The following is a 15,847-nucleotide window of genomic DNA, read 5'->3' on the forward strand; positions in this document are numbered from 1 at the left end:
AATAAAAGAAGGTCTGGAATTGGCCAGAAAATTAGGTAATCATTTTGTCAAAAATGACCCTAATGAGGAACGCGCTGGGAAGTTTCAACGTGAACTGAAGTTGTTGACAGCCTCTTACAGAGAATTATATAACGGCCTAACCAAAACACGAACACAACGATTAATAACTGAATTCGTTCGTAAAACCGGTGAAACATCAGCACCAGAGGAGACGCGTGCTGATTTTGCTCAAGAGATCACAGAAAGAATTTCATTAATAGAGGAAGAAGACGATGTCCACAACATTTCTAGTGATGGCAGTGATATTCCAGTCGTACGCAAACATATGCGCCGTTTATTATCAGAAAGTGAAAATGAATAAAATCTTGTTATGTGTAAAACAGATTTTTTTTTTGTTCATGAAGAATTTTTTTTCATTTCATATGCATACAAATTTATTTTAATACATTTTAATTACATATTATTACATGTGTATTTTGTTTAAATAAAATAATAAGCTTAAAACGAATATTTTTATGTGTTTTTTTTTTAATTATTTTTACTGATTTTTTTTTAGATCCGGAACCAATCTTCTTTTCTTCCATAAATACAATGTCTTTTTTTACACGAATTTTTTTTACACGTATTTTTCAGGAACGTATCTATCGTGTAAAAACAGAATTAGGTGTACTTTCACAAATTTCTTCAACAAGTACATTAGGCATGGCCCTGGCAGATTATTTTGAAAGGGGTAACAGGAAAAAATATCCCATTTTCTTCTTATTATTATAATACTTAAGATAATTTAAGTATTATTATTAAGGTTATTATAATACAGGAACTCCCTGGCTTACGTAAGGGTTGTGTTCCTTGGAATGCAATGTAAGTCAGAATTTCCCCCATGCTTGTGCAGCACTCACATCTGTGCTTGCTGAATTGGTCGAATCAAAAAAGAAAGGTTCAACAGAATTATTTATTGTATTTATTCAATTTTTATCTTGTGTGCAGGTAAAATTACAAAAGCTTGCAATTTAAAAAAATTGTAAAATTACAAAAAAAAAAAAAAGAGGAGACAGGCATAACTATGATTTTTAGTGTTTTCCACCAACCATGGAATAAAACGAAAGACGAAAAAACCCAAATTTTTAAAAAATTTTAATATTTACAATAAATTATTTACAAACCAAATATTACTGATAGTAATTTTAAAATAAAAAAACTGTGATATACAGAATAATAATAAAATGCCGAATTTAAAATGCAATAAAATATACTGGTTAAAAGCGCTAAAATACTAACTGAAGCTTTCAAAGGCTTCTGCCTTCTTTCTCAACAGTGTAATTTCTGTTTTGCGGTGCATCATTAAATACCAGCAGGTTCACGGTGCATCTCACGTGAACGTGTACTGTTCCCGTCAGAACCGGAAGTGGCTCGGGAGCGTTTCAGGCAAAAACGTTCATCCCCTCCAAGGATTACCGCCTCAAAGAGGGGATGAACAACTCCATGTCCAGGAGTAACAGTGATAATAGTACCAATAGTAACTTTATTGTTAATATCAGTAGTAAACAGTTGACTGATGATCAAATAGAAGTGTTAAATCTAGGACCTCAGTTTGCTACGATTCCGCCCAAAGTGCCCATAGCAGAAATAGCTATGGGCATTGAGAGAGCGGCTAGTAAGTTACCTGTGTGCATGGCCAATGAAATCCGTGTGAAAACAGCAGCTATTTTAAGTCAAGCCAAGAAAGTTCCCTCGAATCTTAATATAAAGCAAAGATTAGCACTAGAAAGTCTTAAGCAGGACGATAATGTTGTGGTCCTACCAGCTGATAAAGGTAGAGCAACGGTGGTTTTGGATAAAGAAGCATATGTAAGCAAAGCATTAGATTTGTTAAATGATCGCACAACCTATATGATTATTCATAAGAATCGCCTGTCGAATCTGGAATGACAAGTTAACAAGATGGTGCAATGTTGGATGAAATCCAATAAGATTTCAAAGGAACGGTATTGGACATTATATGCCACAGGAAGCCAGATACCGAGATTTTACGGTTTGCCAAAAATACATAAAGTGGGTGTGCCACTTAGACCGATAGTCTCGTTTATTGGCAGCCCCACGTATGCATTATCTGGTTTCCTAGCCAAACTACTGTCACCATTAGTTGGACTCTCTGAACATAGTATCAGAGACAGTAAAGAATTTGTACAATTCATAAGAGGACAATGTATAGAAGAAAACGAGGTTATGATATCCTTTGATGTAACATCGTTGTTTACCTGCATCCCAATTGACCATGGGATACATTGTGCGTACATGGCTTTAGAAAGAGACACCACCTTGAATAATAGGACGCAACTAAACTTAGAGGACATATGTAAAGGAATAGAGTTATGTCTTTCGAGTACTACCATGGTGTTTAATAACACCATGTACAAGCAGGTTAACGGTGCAGCTATGGGCTCTCCCATCAGTGCCATCATAGCTAATTTAGCGATGGAGGAGCTAGAGTCCAGACTATTTAACACTACAGTTCTCCCTATGCGTCCGTGGAAAAGGTATGTTGATGATACGTTTTCAGTTATTCGGGAAGGGAGTGAGGATGATACGTTGAATTTTCTTAATAGCTTCTCCCCGTTCATACAATTCACCTCTGAGGTAGAGGAAGGAGGGGTTTTGCCGTTCCTGGATGTGCTGATTTGTAGAGAAGGCCAGCATTTGAAAACAAAAGTATTTAGAAAATCTATGTGCAGGGGCCAATATTCACACTACAACTCAGCGCAGACTAATTATCACAGGAACAGTGTAGTAAGAGCATTAGTGGATAGGGCAAAATCCCATTGTAGTACCTCAGAGGATAGAAACTTGGAGTATGAACGTGTTACGGCGGATCTTTTGAAGTGTGGCTACCTCCGGAGGATCATAGAGAAATACATTAGTGGAGGGCAGAGTAGAAGTGAGTCCTTCACGCCAATAGCCACCGCATACATTCCCTACTATCCGGGTTTATCCGAGCGTTTAGCTCGCGTATTAAGGAATTACCAGACACGTTGTGTGCAGCTCCCAGGCAGGAAGCTGCACACAATCTTGTCACAGGTAAAGGACCCTGTCTTAAATGAAAATATAAGTGGGGTCGTATACAGTATTAAATGCCCGGAATGTGGGGAATGTTATGTGGGAGAAACAAAACGGCGTCTCAAAGATCGTCTGGGGGAGCACACAAATGCGATAAGAAATGCAGATTATGGCAAATCCGCCGTAGCTGAACATTTCTGGGAGAAGCAACATCAAATCTCCCCAGATGAAGTGGTCATCACTGATCGGGCGCATAGATTTTGGGACCGCAAGTGGCTCGAGAGCTTGCGAATTAGTGCTACTGAGAAAAATATAAATAGAGATAGGGGCACACGTATTCATCCCCTCTTTGAGGCGGTAATCCTTGGAGGGGATGAACGTTTTTGCCTGAAACGCTCCCGAGCCACTTCCGGTTCTGACAGGAACAGTACACGTTCAAGTGAGATGCACCGTGAACCTGCTGGTATTTAATGATGCACTGCAAAACAGAAATTACACTGTTGAGAAAGAAGGCAGAAGCCTTTGAAAGCTTCAGTTAGTATTTTAGCGCTTTTAACCAGTATATTTTATTGCATTTTAAATTCGGCATTTTATTATTATTCTGTATATCACAGTTTTTTTATTTTAAAATTACTATCAGTAATATTTGGTTTGTAAATAATTTATTGTAAATATTAAAAATTTTTAAAAATTTGGGTTTTTTCGTCTTTCGTTTTATTCCATGGTTGGTGGAAAACACTAAAAATCATAGTATGAGTATACCCAACCCCAGAGGCCTATTTGAAGACAGGCATAACGTCAGTAAGTTTTACTTCTCGAGCATCATTGCCAGAATCAACGTCTTCAGATGATAAGTACGCCGCTGCAGAGGTTGAGGGCTGTGGAGATTTAGAAGGGGGTCTTCCGCTCAACCTTACAAAAGAACGTATTTATTGATGACTAGATGGTGCCTTTTTTTTTTTTCTTTTCATCGTAGATTTCTTTGTAGCAAGCATATCATAGAAGTTAAATCTCTAGTGGTGCACTCAATTGTAAAACATGTAAATATTGATGCAGAAAGAATTGCTTGCTATATTTTCCTGGACTAAAAGACACAAAGGATATTAAGATGCACTCAGGTTTTAGAAAGCAAATTTTAGGGGAAAAAATATATTTTACTGACTATCAAAAGCAAAAACTGAAGTATTTGCTAAACAAAATGTCACTGTAGATTGAATTTTCTTGTTTTAGAATCCCCAAAACCTGCTACTGTCACTGATTATTACTAATGTTATTATATAAATTTTCTCTTTCTTTAAAGAGTGAGTCACCTTTAGTGCTATCAAGGGCATTGCTGATTCCATATATATTGAATTACTCTAGGTTTGTAGAAGAAAGTAGGGTTTTATTAATTTTTATTCTTGGGAATAAACAATGAGTTCTAGTAATACATTCATAAGTCCACCCCCATGTAATTTATTGTGGGTTAATTTGTACTTGGTACAGTGTACATTGATATTTTATGTTTTTTCCATGCACCTTTCTTTTCTCTTATTGATTTCATCAGTTTTGTGGTCATCCACCTTTTGGTTTTGAAATTTGCCATGGACTTGTTATTGTGTATGGTGAATATGTTATGAGGTGGGAGGGAAGGAAGGAAAGTGCAGGGTATTCAAGTGTGTGTGTGTGTGTGTGTGTGTGTGTGTGTGTTAATCTTCAAAATTAGTCATGTACAAGAATCTTGTATTAATTGACCATAATGCTTATCATTTCAGTCCTTTGGACATCATTACTTGTACCAATGAACAATAATGTTTCTCCCCCACTCCAGATGTCAGGAATGAAATATGAAAATATTGTTGATAGGAATACTCTTTGTATTGTGTCATTGGAAATGTAAAGATGGTGCTTGGAGTAGTTTGAGAGAAGTTTTTGTATAAGGCATGCCCAGAAAATGAAGTGTACTTTGCTTTCTGGGCATGCTTTATACATTTTTATTACAAATTTAGGTTATGTATATAACCTAAATTTGTAATAAATCACATCACTTTATTTCTAGTACTTATTATATTTTCTAGTTTCATTGGTTCAGCAGTTCTCATTTATATCAACATGGTATGTTTTTAAATTTACCAGTATTCATATGCTAACATATGCAAGTTTACATTAGTTCAGTATGGAATATTTCTCTTTCCTTTTCTTCAACAAAGATGTTCATTTGTGCCTACCAGTTATAATTCAGTATTTTTGAATAATATATTTATATTCTACATGATACTTTGTTGCAGATCTTTATGTGCAAACTTGGGTGCAGCAAATAGTTTCCTTGAAAAGCACTTAGATAAATCTGATAACAAGGCTGTAATTGATGCTGCACATTTCTACTATATTACGGTAAGCTATCTTAAATTAATTGTCAAATTAACATTGTTAACCTACATTAAATGTATCAGAAATATGTGTGATTTATGTATAAAGTGTAGTGTTAGTATGCTGGGCAGCCTTGAACAGAAGTTCAGCTCTGCTGTGTTACTCTGTGATGTTGCAGAACACTGGAAAGTCCAGTTGTGTGAGTAGTGGATGTTTGTGTGGGAGCTGTTGTTCTACTTTGGGTATACCTTGCCTAAAGCAGTGGTCACCTAGAAGGCTGCTTTCCAGGTGTGTGTGTGTGTGTGTGTGTTTTAAGTATTAATTGAACCATGTATACCCATGGAATCAAATGACAAATGAAATTTAATAAGAATGTGGAATATAGGTATTCAGAGTAAAAGTACTGTATACCTATAGAGCCATAAGGCCAAGTATTTACTTAACCTGATTTGGATTCCATTGTTATACCCTATAATTAAACACATAATTTATAATATAAAAAAAAATAATAAAATGATGATGCATTTCAGTTTCATTGATAATTAATGATACGAAGATACAGTGAATGGTACGTTTTCGAGTACTAGCACTACTCAATACATCCTATCAATAATTGGCTAAGGCTATCTGTTTGCTATTTGCCAGTTTGTCTAGGTTCAACTTTCTAAAATTATAGATTCAAATACTCTAAACTTATAGATGCAATTTATGTTAAATGTAGAGCAGAAAAAGCTAGCCCGACAGATAGCAGTGAATCAAAAATAATGAAAGTGAGTGCCAACTAAATTTTCTTATAGGTTTATTTTCTAGTGAAAAATAATTATGTAGTGAAAAGGAAAGGCTTTTGCCAATTTAAGGCAAAGAGGAGGAGGAATAAGGATAGCAATAGTACCTCAATTTCCCTCAAACTGCTCTAATAGATTTTGAGGTATAAAAATTTAGGGTTAGCAAGTAAAAAGAAAAAGCATATTATAGAGATACTTTGGATTTACCAGGAGCATAACTGCCTGTCCCTTTAGTTGGGATCCTGGTATTACAGTAGGTAGATGTGCTTGAAGTAATATTGAAGAAATTATGGTATACCACATCTACTATATTATAGAAATCCAATAAAGAATAGAGAAATACCTGATGTAATAAAATAAAATAGTAAGTATAAAATTCTACCAAATAGCAGGTCAAATTTAGTTTTTAGGAATAATAAGAATAAACCAGCCTTATTGAAATAGTAGATCAAATAGAAAATCAAATTTAGTTTACTGTAATAATAAAAATAAATAATAAATAGAAAATGAACCATACTTTCATTCTGTAAGAAATATAGTTAAAGGAATTTATAAATCAGTTTGCTGCCTGATATATGACAAAGAAAGATAACAGCACCCTCTCAATTTTGGTAACTATGTGATCAATTAAATAATTAATTAATTAAAAAAACTGATAGTTTTAGAAAAATGGTGAAAATTGTGGAAAAATGAAATAATTAACTTACAAAGTTAGAAAAGGGCTGAAAAAAAAATCTGGTTAGTCTGGCAGTTTTTATATATATAACAGTTGAGAAGAAAATAAGCAAAAAATGGAAAATAACAAAAGTTATTATGTCTAATGCTCCAAAATGCACAGAGCAGCAGTAGAGGGAGCAATAGGATAAAATTAATTTGTGGTTTGTAGAATAAATAAGGTGTCTATGGAAATGAAAAGTACACAAGGTGCCAAGAACTAAGAGAAGTTTAAGGGATAGTAGAAAGTGGAAGTGAAGTAGTGGTTAAACAGGTAAAATAATTTGAAAAACCTAGTGCAAGAATGAACTGGGACTGAGGGAAAAAAAATATATAAGTAAACAAATAAATAACACTATGTATATTCAGATATGGGAGGGCAAATTTAGCAAGAGGTCAAATCAGATGGCAAATATGCATAATCTGAATATAGTAGATGAAAAGATGATACATATCCAGAAAATTCATCAGGGGACTACTCCTGACCATGTATCAAGCACTGGGTTTCCAAATTTTTCTGTAGTATTAGAAAAGGGGGGGGGGTGCAAATATACAGCCTTTTATCGTAATACTAGTAGACAAGGTAGTCCCTACGCATTGTAAAAAATGAAAATTAAAATAAATAAAAATATAAATTTGTATATATTTACAAAAGTGTAATGTGGAGGGGGAAAAAAAAAAATTTATATATATATATATATATATATTTTTTTTTATGTAAATCCCAAACACGAGAGGTATTAGAACCTATAGTACTTAGTACCGTGCTTGGGTTGGAGGTTGAAGATATTTGTTGACATTGGACTTGAACTTCTGTAGACTGTAATTTTCAGGAAATATGTATGAAGGAATGTTGTTCCAGAAAAAGGCAGTTGAATGAATAAATGAGGAAGATGAAAAGTTGGTTCTGTGAGTTTGAAGTTAGACAGTAAATGGATGTTGCCTGGTAGCGGAACGTGTTCAGACTGTTTTGAAAGAGAGAGCGGAAGTTATAGAAGCCAATTCAGAAGAACAGTGCCCATGGATTTATCTGTAGACGAGGCATGCAGCAGAAACAGTACGTCTATGAGACAGCAAGTGGAGAGACTCTGTTAGAGATGAATCATTAATTAACCTAACTGTCCTCTTCTGAATGGAATCAAGAAGCCTGAGAGAGGTTTTGGAGGCACTACCCCCCAGATGTGGGAACAATATTCTATGGCAGGGCAGATTTGCGATTTATACAGAGTGAGCAGCTGTTTGGAAGAAAAGTAATGCCGAGAGCAGAAGAGAAACCCAAGTTTTTTAGATGCAGAGGAAGCAATATTTGTAATGTGCTTGTGCCAAGAGAGATTAGAAGTCAGGGTAATCCCCAAAAGAGATATATCATTTTGCCTAGAAATCGGAGTGTCACAAAAGATAAGCATAGGAGCAGAAGAATCCTTTTTGCGAGATATAAGACAAGACTGAGTTTTAGAATGTTTGAAATCAACTAAGTTGTCTTTGCCCCACTGGACAATTACCTGAAGATCGGCATTTAAGGAATTGGTAGCAGATTTTTGAGAAGTTGAAGCTGATTGAGCAGGACAAGGTTTCTCAAATCGGAAAGTGGAATGCAATGTGCTCTCGTCGGAAAAACTATGGATAAGATTTCCATTCAGTGGAAGAAGGTCATTAATATACAAGAGGAAAAGAGTGGGGGAAAGAACTGAACCTTGGGGGACACCAGCATTAGTGGAGAAGTTAAGACAGAGAGCCATCTACCATCACCCTCAGTGAGTAATCGGAGAGAAAACTGGATAACCAATTACAAAAAAACACTTGGCAAACCATAAGATGGAAGCTTGTTTAGAAGACCTTTATGCCAAACACGATCAAAAGCCTTTGAGATGTCAAGAGCAACTACTTGTGTTTCACCGAATCTTTCCATTGAATTAGTCATAAATGGGTAACATAAGCCAGAATAATACCAGTGGATCGACACTGACAGAATCCATACTGGCAATCGTTGATCAGACGAAATGTTTCTAGGTAGTTTAAGAGTTGGCGGTTAATTGATTTCTCCATTACTTTAGAAAGAGTAGAAGTAATTGGATGGGAGGGATTTGTCACCCTTTTTAGGAACTGGCTGGATATGAGCAAATTTCCAAGCAGAAGGAAAAACACCTTTGTAATAAGAAAGTGAAAAAAGGCGGCAAAGAATAGGAGTAAGTTCAGGAGCACAGGTTTTGAGAACAAGTGAAGAAATGTTGTTTTGGATTTTAGGAGCATTAGCAACTAAGGCCATATTGCTCCGGGATATGTGGTGATCATTCTCTGACCTTTCCACATCCTCCGTATTTGGTGGTGACGGGCTCGAACTCCGGTCTAATCAAGAAGCGTGTGCTACGCACTGCTGCTCCTTCCCACCTGGCTACGGAGGCGCCCTAGTGAAGAAATACCATCAGGACCTGGAGCTTTTTTAGCATCAAGATTCATCAATCTTCCTGACATCACAGATAAGTTTGCTCTGTTAGTTTGACAATTCATGGTGTATTCAATGGTAAGAAAAAGTGGGTGGGACATGCTGTATGAAGTAATGAAATTTTTGGATATGGCGTACACGTGGTAAGAATATACCCAGATCCTTGACATAACGTGGCCTCGACAATGCTCCCCGCATACACACACTACTCGGAATCCCTCCAGTCACTATCTGGCAGAGTACAGGTAGCAGCTAGATTATACACTAGCTGATCCAGAAGCCTCCTAGATAGTTACCAATAGGTTTGGTCCGGTGTACTAACTAGCGGCCGGCCTGTGAACACCGTTTTAGAGCTGTATCCTCGAAATGTAAGGAATATTGGATCTTGCGACGATGTTCATCATAACCTCAAAAGTCATCAATCATACTGCATGATGGAAGAGATAGGTAGGGGTTGACTGGAACTTACTCTAGAGACTAAACATGGGTTCCACCACTTCAAGCCTCCAATAAGCAAAGTGGTGGTATTGCAATGGTTGATGAGAGTCATCTACCACCTAGTACTGCCTGGTAACATAGAGGGGCAGCGTCTCAACTCCTCGACCCCTGCTTATGTTGGTGGGTGGTCACTCAACTCGTACTGGTGCATGGAGGTTATACCCAGGATTACTAACAGTCCCAGCATCGTGAAGGTGCAAGCAGGGGATTTGGCTGTCTACAAGTTACAGCCAATAGTAAGAAAAAGTGACCATCCTGACTTTGCCGAAATTGGGTCCACTTGACTTGAGCGTCACTCGAATATCAGTTCCATCAGCATTTTAGACTCCCCTGTAGTAAGTACAGCTTGTCTGGCATATCTGAGAGAATGTCTGTGACAACCTCAAGGACCAAATATATATAGATGTATGTGAAGTGTATAAAAAGTATAAGACAAGTAAATGGTAAATTCTAAGGGAGGGGAAGAGGAGCAAAGATCTTCAAAATAATGTGAAAATAGCGATAGGAATTAGAATAGATGGAGCATTCGTATCACCCTCGTATTGTAATATGGTGATGCGAAGTTTATTGTGTTATGCCTATAACCGGCATAACACTAACCTGCAATCTAATATGAAGAAGCTGTCATCATAATAAATGGCGATTCTAATAAGGAAAAATTGACAAATATTATCCAGAAGCTATAAAGATATAAAGCACAAATTTACACTTTATTGCCAATTAAATGATACGTAAAAATTGGAAGAATATTCAGATTTTTTTTTTACGTTCCGAACAAAATAAAAATAAATTTATCCACAGGTTAGCAAAATAAAAATAAATTTATACTTACATACCTTGCTTAATTAATATACATATTAATGTAATGTGGATAATTAATGAATTAATTAAATACATTATATTAATAAATTACATATTAATGTAATGTATTTAATTAATATACATATTAATTAAACATACCACTTTGCAGTATGGTTATAATTTAAAATAGTCACTTATGTTAGATTGCTTTAGCCATCCTTAGGAGACGGCTAAAGGAATCTAATTTAAATTATCACTACTAAATCTATTTATAGATTTTTCAATATTGTATAACAGTCTATATTCATGATCACTTGCACTAGTTTCTCCCAACACTCTCCTGACTTCTATAGCTTAGAGTTTGCCAGTTTTGTAACTGTAATTTGTTCAGATTCATCTTCATTTTCCTCCTCCTCTTCCTTGGCAAAGTTATCAGTAACAGACTGGGCAATTTCTTTATCTGTTAAAGCTGTAACTTGTAGATTTACCATCTATGTCCACCCAGTCATTAAATTCCTGTTCACCCATGTCTTCAGGCTTTTCTGTGTGTGATCAGTATTGTTACTTAGTTCCCATCATGAATAATTAATCCACATTTTTTTGAAACAGTTGCTAATGCAGGTTTCAGAAACTTCATTCCTGTTTGTTTGTTTATTATTGGTTTTTAGGAGCATTAGCAACTAAGGCCATATTGCTCCAGGGATATGTGGTGGTCATTTCCTGATCTTTCCGCATCCTCCATATTTGGTGGGCACAGGCTCGAACCTCAGTCTAATCAAGAAGCATGTGCTACACACTGCTGCTCCTGCCCACCTGGCTATGGAGGCGCCACTTCATTCCAGGCACTCATTGTCTTATGAAGTGCATCTAGAACAGTTATCTGCTTTGCGATAGCAGATGTTCCCGAACCTTCATCTATAGACTGGATGATTCTTTGCCTCATATCCAATCTATAAAAGGTCTTAAAGGTTTTTATTATTCCCTGGGCGAGAGGTTGAATCAGTGATGTGGTATTTGAAGGTCGAAAAACTAATTCAATGTTTTTGAAAGTCAACTTTGGATGAGCTGGGCAGCTGTCCAAAAAAATGCAATTTTTTTGTTTTTCTTATCCAATTTCAAATCCCATTTGCGAAGATAATCTTCAAATAAAGAAGCTGTCATCCAAGTATTGGTATTATTGGCATATTCAACAGGCAGCTGTTTCACTCCTTTAAAACATCTAGGCGATTTACTCTTGCCGTTAACTAATGGCTTCTTATTGATTGTTCCCACCATGTTGCATGTTAAAAGAACTGTAATCCTGTCCTTGATCTTTCCTGCAGATAGAGAAATTTTTAAAAATCATTCAGTGGTTTGGGGGTAGCCCTGTAGTACAACCCTGTTTCATCTGTATTAAATATGTCTATAGGATTATAAGTGCTTAACACAATTTGCCAAGAGGTTCTCAACCACGTGTCAACTGCAGAACCATCAGAATCCTGTTTTTCTCCGTGAAGTTTTTTGTAAACAATATCATGCCCCTCTACCTTCCATTTTGTCAACTATCCATCCATCACCTTAAACTCTTCGTGTAGTTTTTCAGCAAAATCATTAGCTTTTTGAAGAAGAATACTACGATTGATTGGTGCATTAAATGAGCTGGCCTGTTTGAACCAAACTAACAGATCTTCATCTACTGTTTGGCATTTCCCTTCACGCTTCCTTTTTCTGATTTCACTAATCACATTACTGTTTAATATGATTTTAACAATTTTGATAAAGATGACTGAGGCACTCCTAATTTTATTGCTGCTTCCCTTTGAGACATATTGCCTAAGTTTAATTCTTTGTACGTTTCTATAATTCGAAACTTATCTTTTATGCTCAAATTCACTCTTTCTGTTCATTGACTTTTTTTTTTTGGTAGTAAAATTTAAAACACAGTAAAAAAGATAAGCATCAATCAATAACAAAGCACACCACACACACAAATTGGAACTAACACGACCCACGCAAGTGAGACTAAGTTTAGATATAGAAATGAAGAGCAGATTTCAGAAAAGGGAAAACACATTCACCATAATAACGTGAAAAAACAGAATTCCAGCTATCGGTATTATTTGGTTTTTAGCAGCATAGTTTACTACCCGTTTATTGTACTAACAGAAAAGCCCAATAAACCGAAAACTGCAAATTGTTTTTGTTTTATAGTTGTGGCCTCCAGAAATGTGCTTTAGAAAAATATCACGGAGGCGTTCAAAATTAATTTTTATAACCGAAAATGTGATTCTAGTAAACGATGAAAGTGTAGTGCATTTTATTGATTTGGATTAGTTCTTTGAAATTTAATTCTATTGAGTGGCTGATTCTAATAACCAGTGATCACTATAACCGGTGCTTACTGTGTGTGTGTGTGTGTGTGTGTGTGTGTGTGTGTGTGTGTGTGTGTGTGTGTGTGTGTGTGTGTGTATTAGTCAGTTTTATTTAATGGTATCTATCTGTAGGGAATTAGGTGTACCAAACTAACAAATTAATAAAAGTAAACTAGCTTTAGCCTGGAAGGCCTATATAAAATTATATTAATGGAAATAAAATGATGATGAACAATAAAAATGATAATAAATAATGAAAATAACAATAAAAATAATAATAAACAATGAAATCGTAAATATGATGATAATAACAATGAAAATTGTAAATAAGATTCTCTCACTTGGTTATCGGTCTGCTACTTCTTTGGGGGCTTTGAGCAGACTGATAGCCAGACTAAAAGAATGTCTCATACCTACCCGTTTCTGTTGTCCCTTCCAGTTTTGCCTGATTTTAATTTTTAGGTCATTGTATTGAAATTAATAGAAATTAAATTGGAAGTGCTAATAAATGAGAAAAGATATGTGTTTAATTTAAATTTTGTAAAATTTGTGTTAAATTTAAATTTTGTAAAAAGTGTCAGAATCAGAAAACTGGGATAGGCGACACAAAGTCCAACAGGTATGTATCAGATTAAATGAGAATGGGTTCTTACTTCTTGTTCTGTGGTGCAGACTGAAAAGGGATCAATTCCCGCCTTCTGGTTATTTTGTGTTGATTAAATTATACTGCGCAGCCGTGCTTTTCATTGACTGTGGAGTGATGGTGAAATTGCTGTAGGCAATATGCCTTATGTCAATGCAAATGTTCTGATAGCCTTGAAAGGGTTTATATTTGAGTTAGTGGGGGGGGGGGGTTACCTCTGATGGCAGAAGGAACCTGTATAAACAAAATGATGTGTTTGTACAAGTACAATAAGTGTTAGTATGATTAAATACAAGAAGTATGTTAATGAAAATATGTGTAATGTAAATATGGGAAATGCTATCCCCTGGGCAATGGCCGGTATAGTTTTTCTAAGGCATAATGACCTGTATGTCCAGAGAGGATAGCTATATACATATTTACAGCCTCCTTCAATGTGAATTTTCCCCCTGTGTCTCTGTTTTATACTGTATTTGTATTTAAATGAAGGGATATAAACTTTGTGTTTAAAATACCTTAGGCACGATTATTCTGTTGTTGGGAGTTTGATATAAGTGATAAATTACCATTTATTAGATTCTGTTTTGGGGGGGAGGGAATTTGGTCAGCTGGGTTACAGTGCGGTCAGACGATGAGCCTCTTCTGAGCACAATAAACCCAGGAATCAAAATTCGGAAGTCACCATCTTAGTTTGATGGACATTGGTTTTTAGACAACCATGTAAAGATGGGCTACGGGCCATTTATTGGTGTTATAGTTCTAAACTGGTTCAGTGTATTTTCAATAAGTGTATTGGGATTGGTGTTGGGGTGGTGTAGGTTAAGGTTCGCAAGTATGGCCACTTTAATATGGTGTGTGCTGAAATTGGCAGGTATATTATTCTTGATGAAAATATCTATCGGTTTTTTTTATTGCTTCTGTCATGTTATCTAGATTATTGCAGATGTGTATTAACCTGTTTATCTGATTTCTAATAATGTTGCCATGGATATGCTTAGCCAAATTGCTCTCCCAGTTGATAAGCTTTAGAGCTGGGAAGCTAAAATGGTCTCTCTTATCATAATGTTGAGTGTAAGCATTGTCATTGGTGATGGTGATTTCGCTGTCGAGATAGCAAGCTTGTAGGTTGCTATCCGGGTTGTGCATTCTATGGTTGAATCTGCAGGATAAATTTCCTGGGCTATAATGTCAAAATTGATAACCAGGACATCAGCAATATATCTATAGAATATAATTTCTTCTTTGATATTGTTTTCGAAATAGTAGTAGTAGTAGTGGCATGCAGGTAAAGGTTGGCTATGGAGCAAGAACTGCTAGCCCCCATGGCCACTCCCCTACTCTGCATGTAAATGCTGTCTCCTATAAGTACGTAATTGTTTTTGACATTAAGATTAATAAGGTCGTGCCAATAATGTTTATTATATCCCATTATATTTTGATAAGTTTCATAGTAGTGTAAAAGAACTTTTTTTTTTTTTTTTAAATTGTCGTGTGATATACGGGTGAAAAGGTTTTTAAAGTCGTAAGTGTATAGACTTCTGATTCTATTGTTTTTGTCTAAATATTTTTGTTATTGGAGATAAATTTAGTATTAGTGAGTTGGTTGGCTATAATATTTAATTTGTCCTCCATTAAATTACTGGATGGTTTTATGTAGCTGTTTTTGCCGGAAGTGATGAACCTTTTTCCAATCGGGACTTTATGGAATTTGGGGATCCAATATACGAATGGGTATCTTGTATTATCTATTTTTAATTTGATTTTTTTTGTGAATGGCAATAAGTTTTTTGGTAATGCAGCTAGGTGTGGAGTTCATGAGCTTATATGTATCGCTGAGGTTCATCTCCTCTTTAAGCATGTCAATGTAGAACTTTTTGCATATAACGCTGAAGTTGTTATTGGCCTTAACTGTATTTGTAATGACAAATTTATTTTGTAGTTCTTTCGTTTTATAATTAATTCTTTTAAGGTTGTATTGTTTAACACAATTTTGGTGTGGTATGATTTCTTTGAATCTAGCCAGAATAAGTTTGGTTGAAGTATTTATCCAACTTTGAAAGGCTTCTATTGGTGTTGAATTTGTAGGTGGTTTTAAAGGCAAACTGTAGAAGATCCATGTAAATAGATTTGCATATGTTTTTTAGGTTGGCTTGGGTGTTGGATCTGAATTTAGTTCCCTTTTTCATAATCTCTCTCTCTTAGGGTATGA

General features: G+C 35.6%; 1 protein-coding gene across 2 annotated transcripts in view; it reads left to right on the plus strand.

Moving 5' to 3' along the window:
- Positions 1–15,847, plus strand: part of LOC150081498 (adenosine kinase-like) — a 174,350-nt gene that overhangs the window by 94,385 nt on the left and 64,118 nt on the right. For both annotated transcript variants that reach the window (XM_090379332.1, XM_090379333.1), the window contains exon 6: positions 5,322–5,427. In XM_090379332.1, the coding sequence (XP_090235458.1) occupies positions 5,322–5,427 (106 nt within the window). The remainder of the gene's footprint in view (positions 1–5,321; positions 5,428–15,847) is intronic.

Source organism: Mastigoproctus giganteus, chromosome 8 (genome assembly GCF_048544385.1).
Source record: "Mastigoproctus giganteus isolate SK-2022 chromosome 8, ASM4854438v1, whole genome shotgun sequence".
NCBI lineage: Eukaryota > Metazoa > Arthropoda > Arachnida > Uropygi > Thelyphonidae > Mastigoproctus > Mastigoproctus giganteus.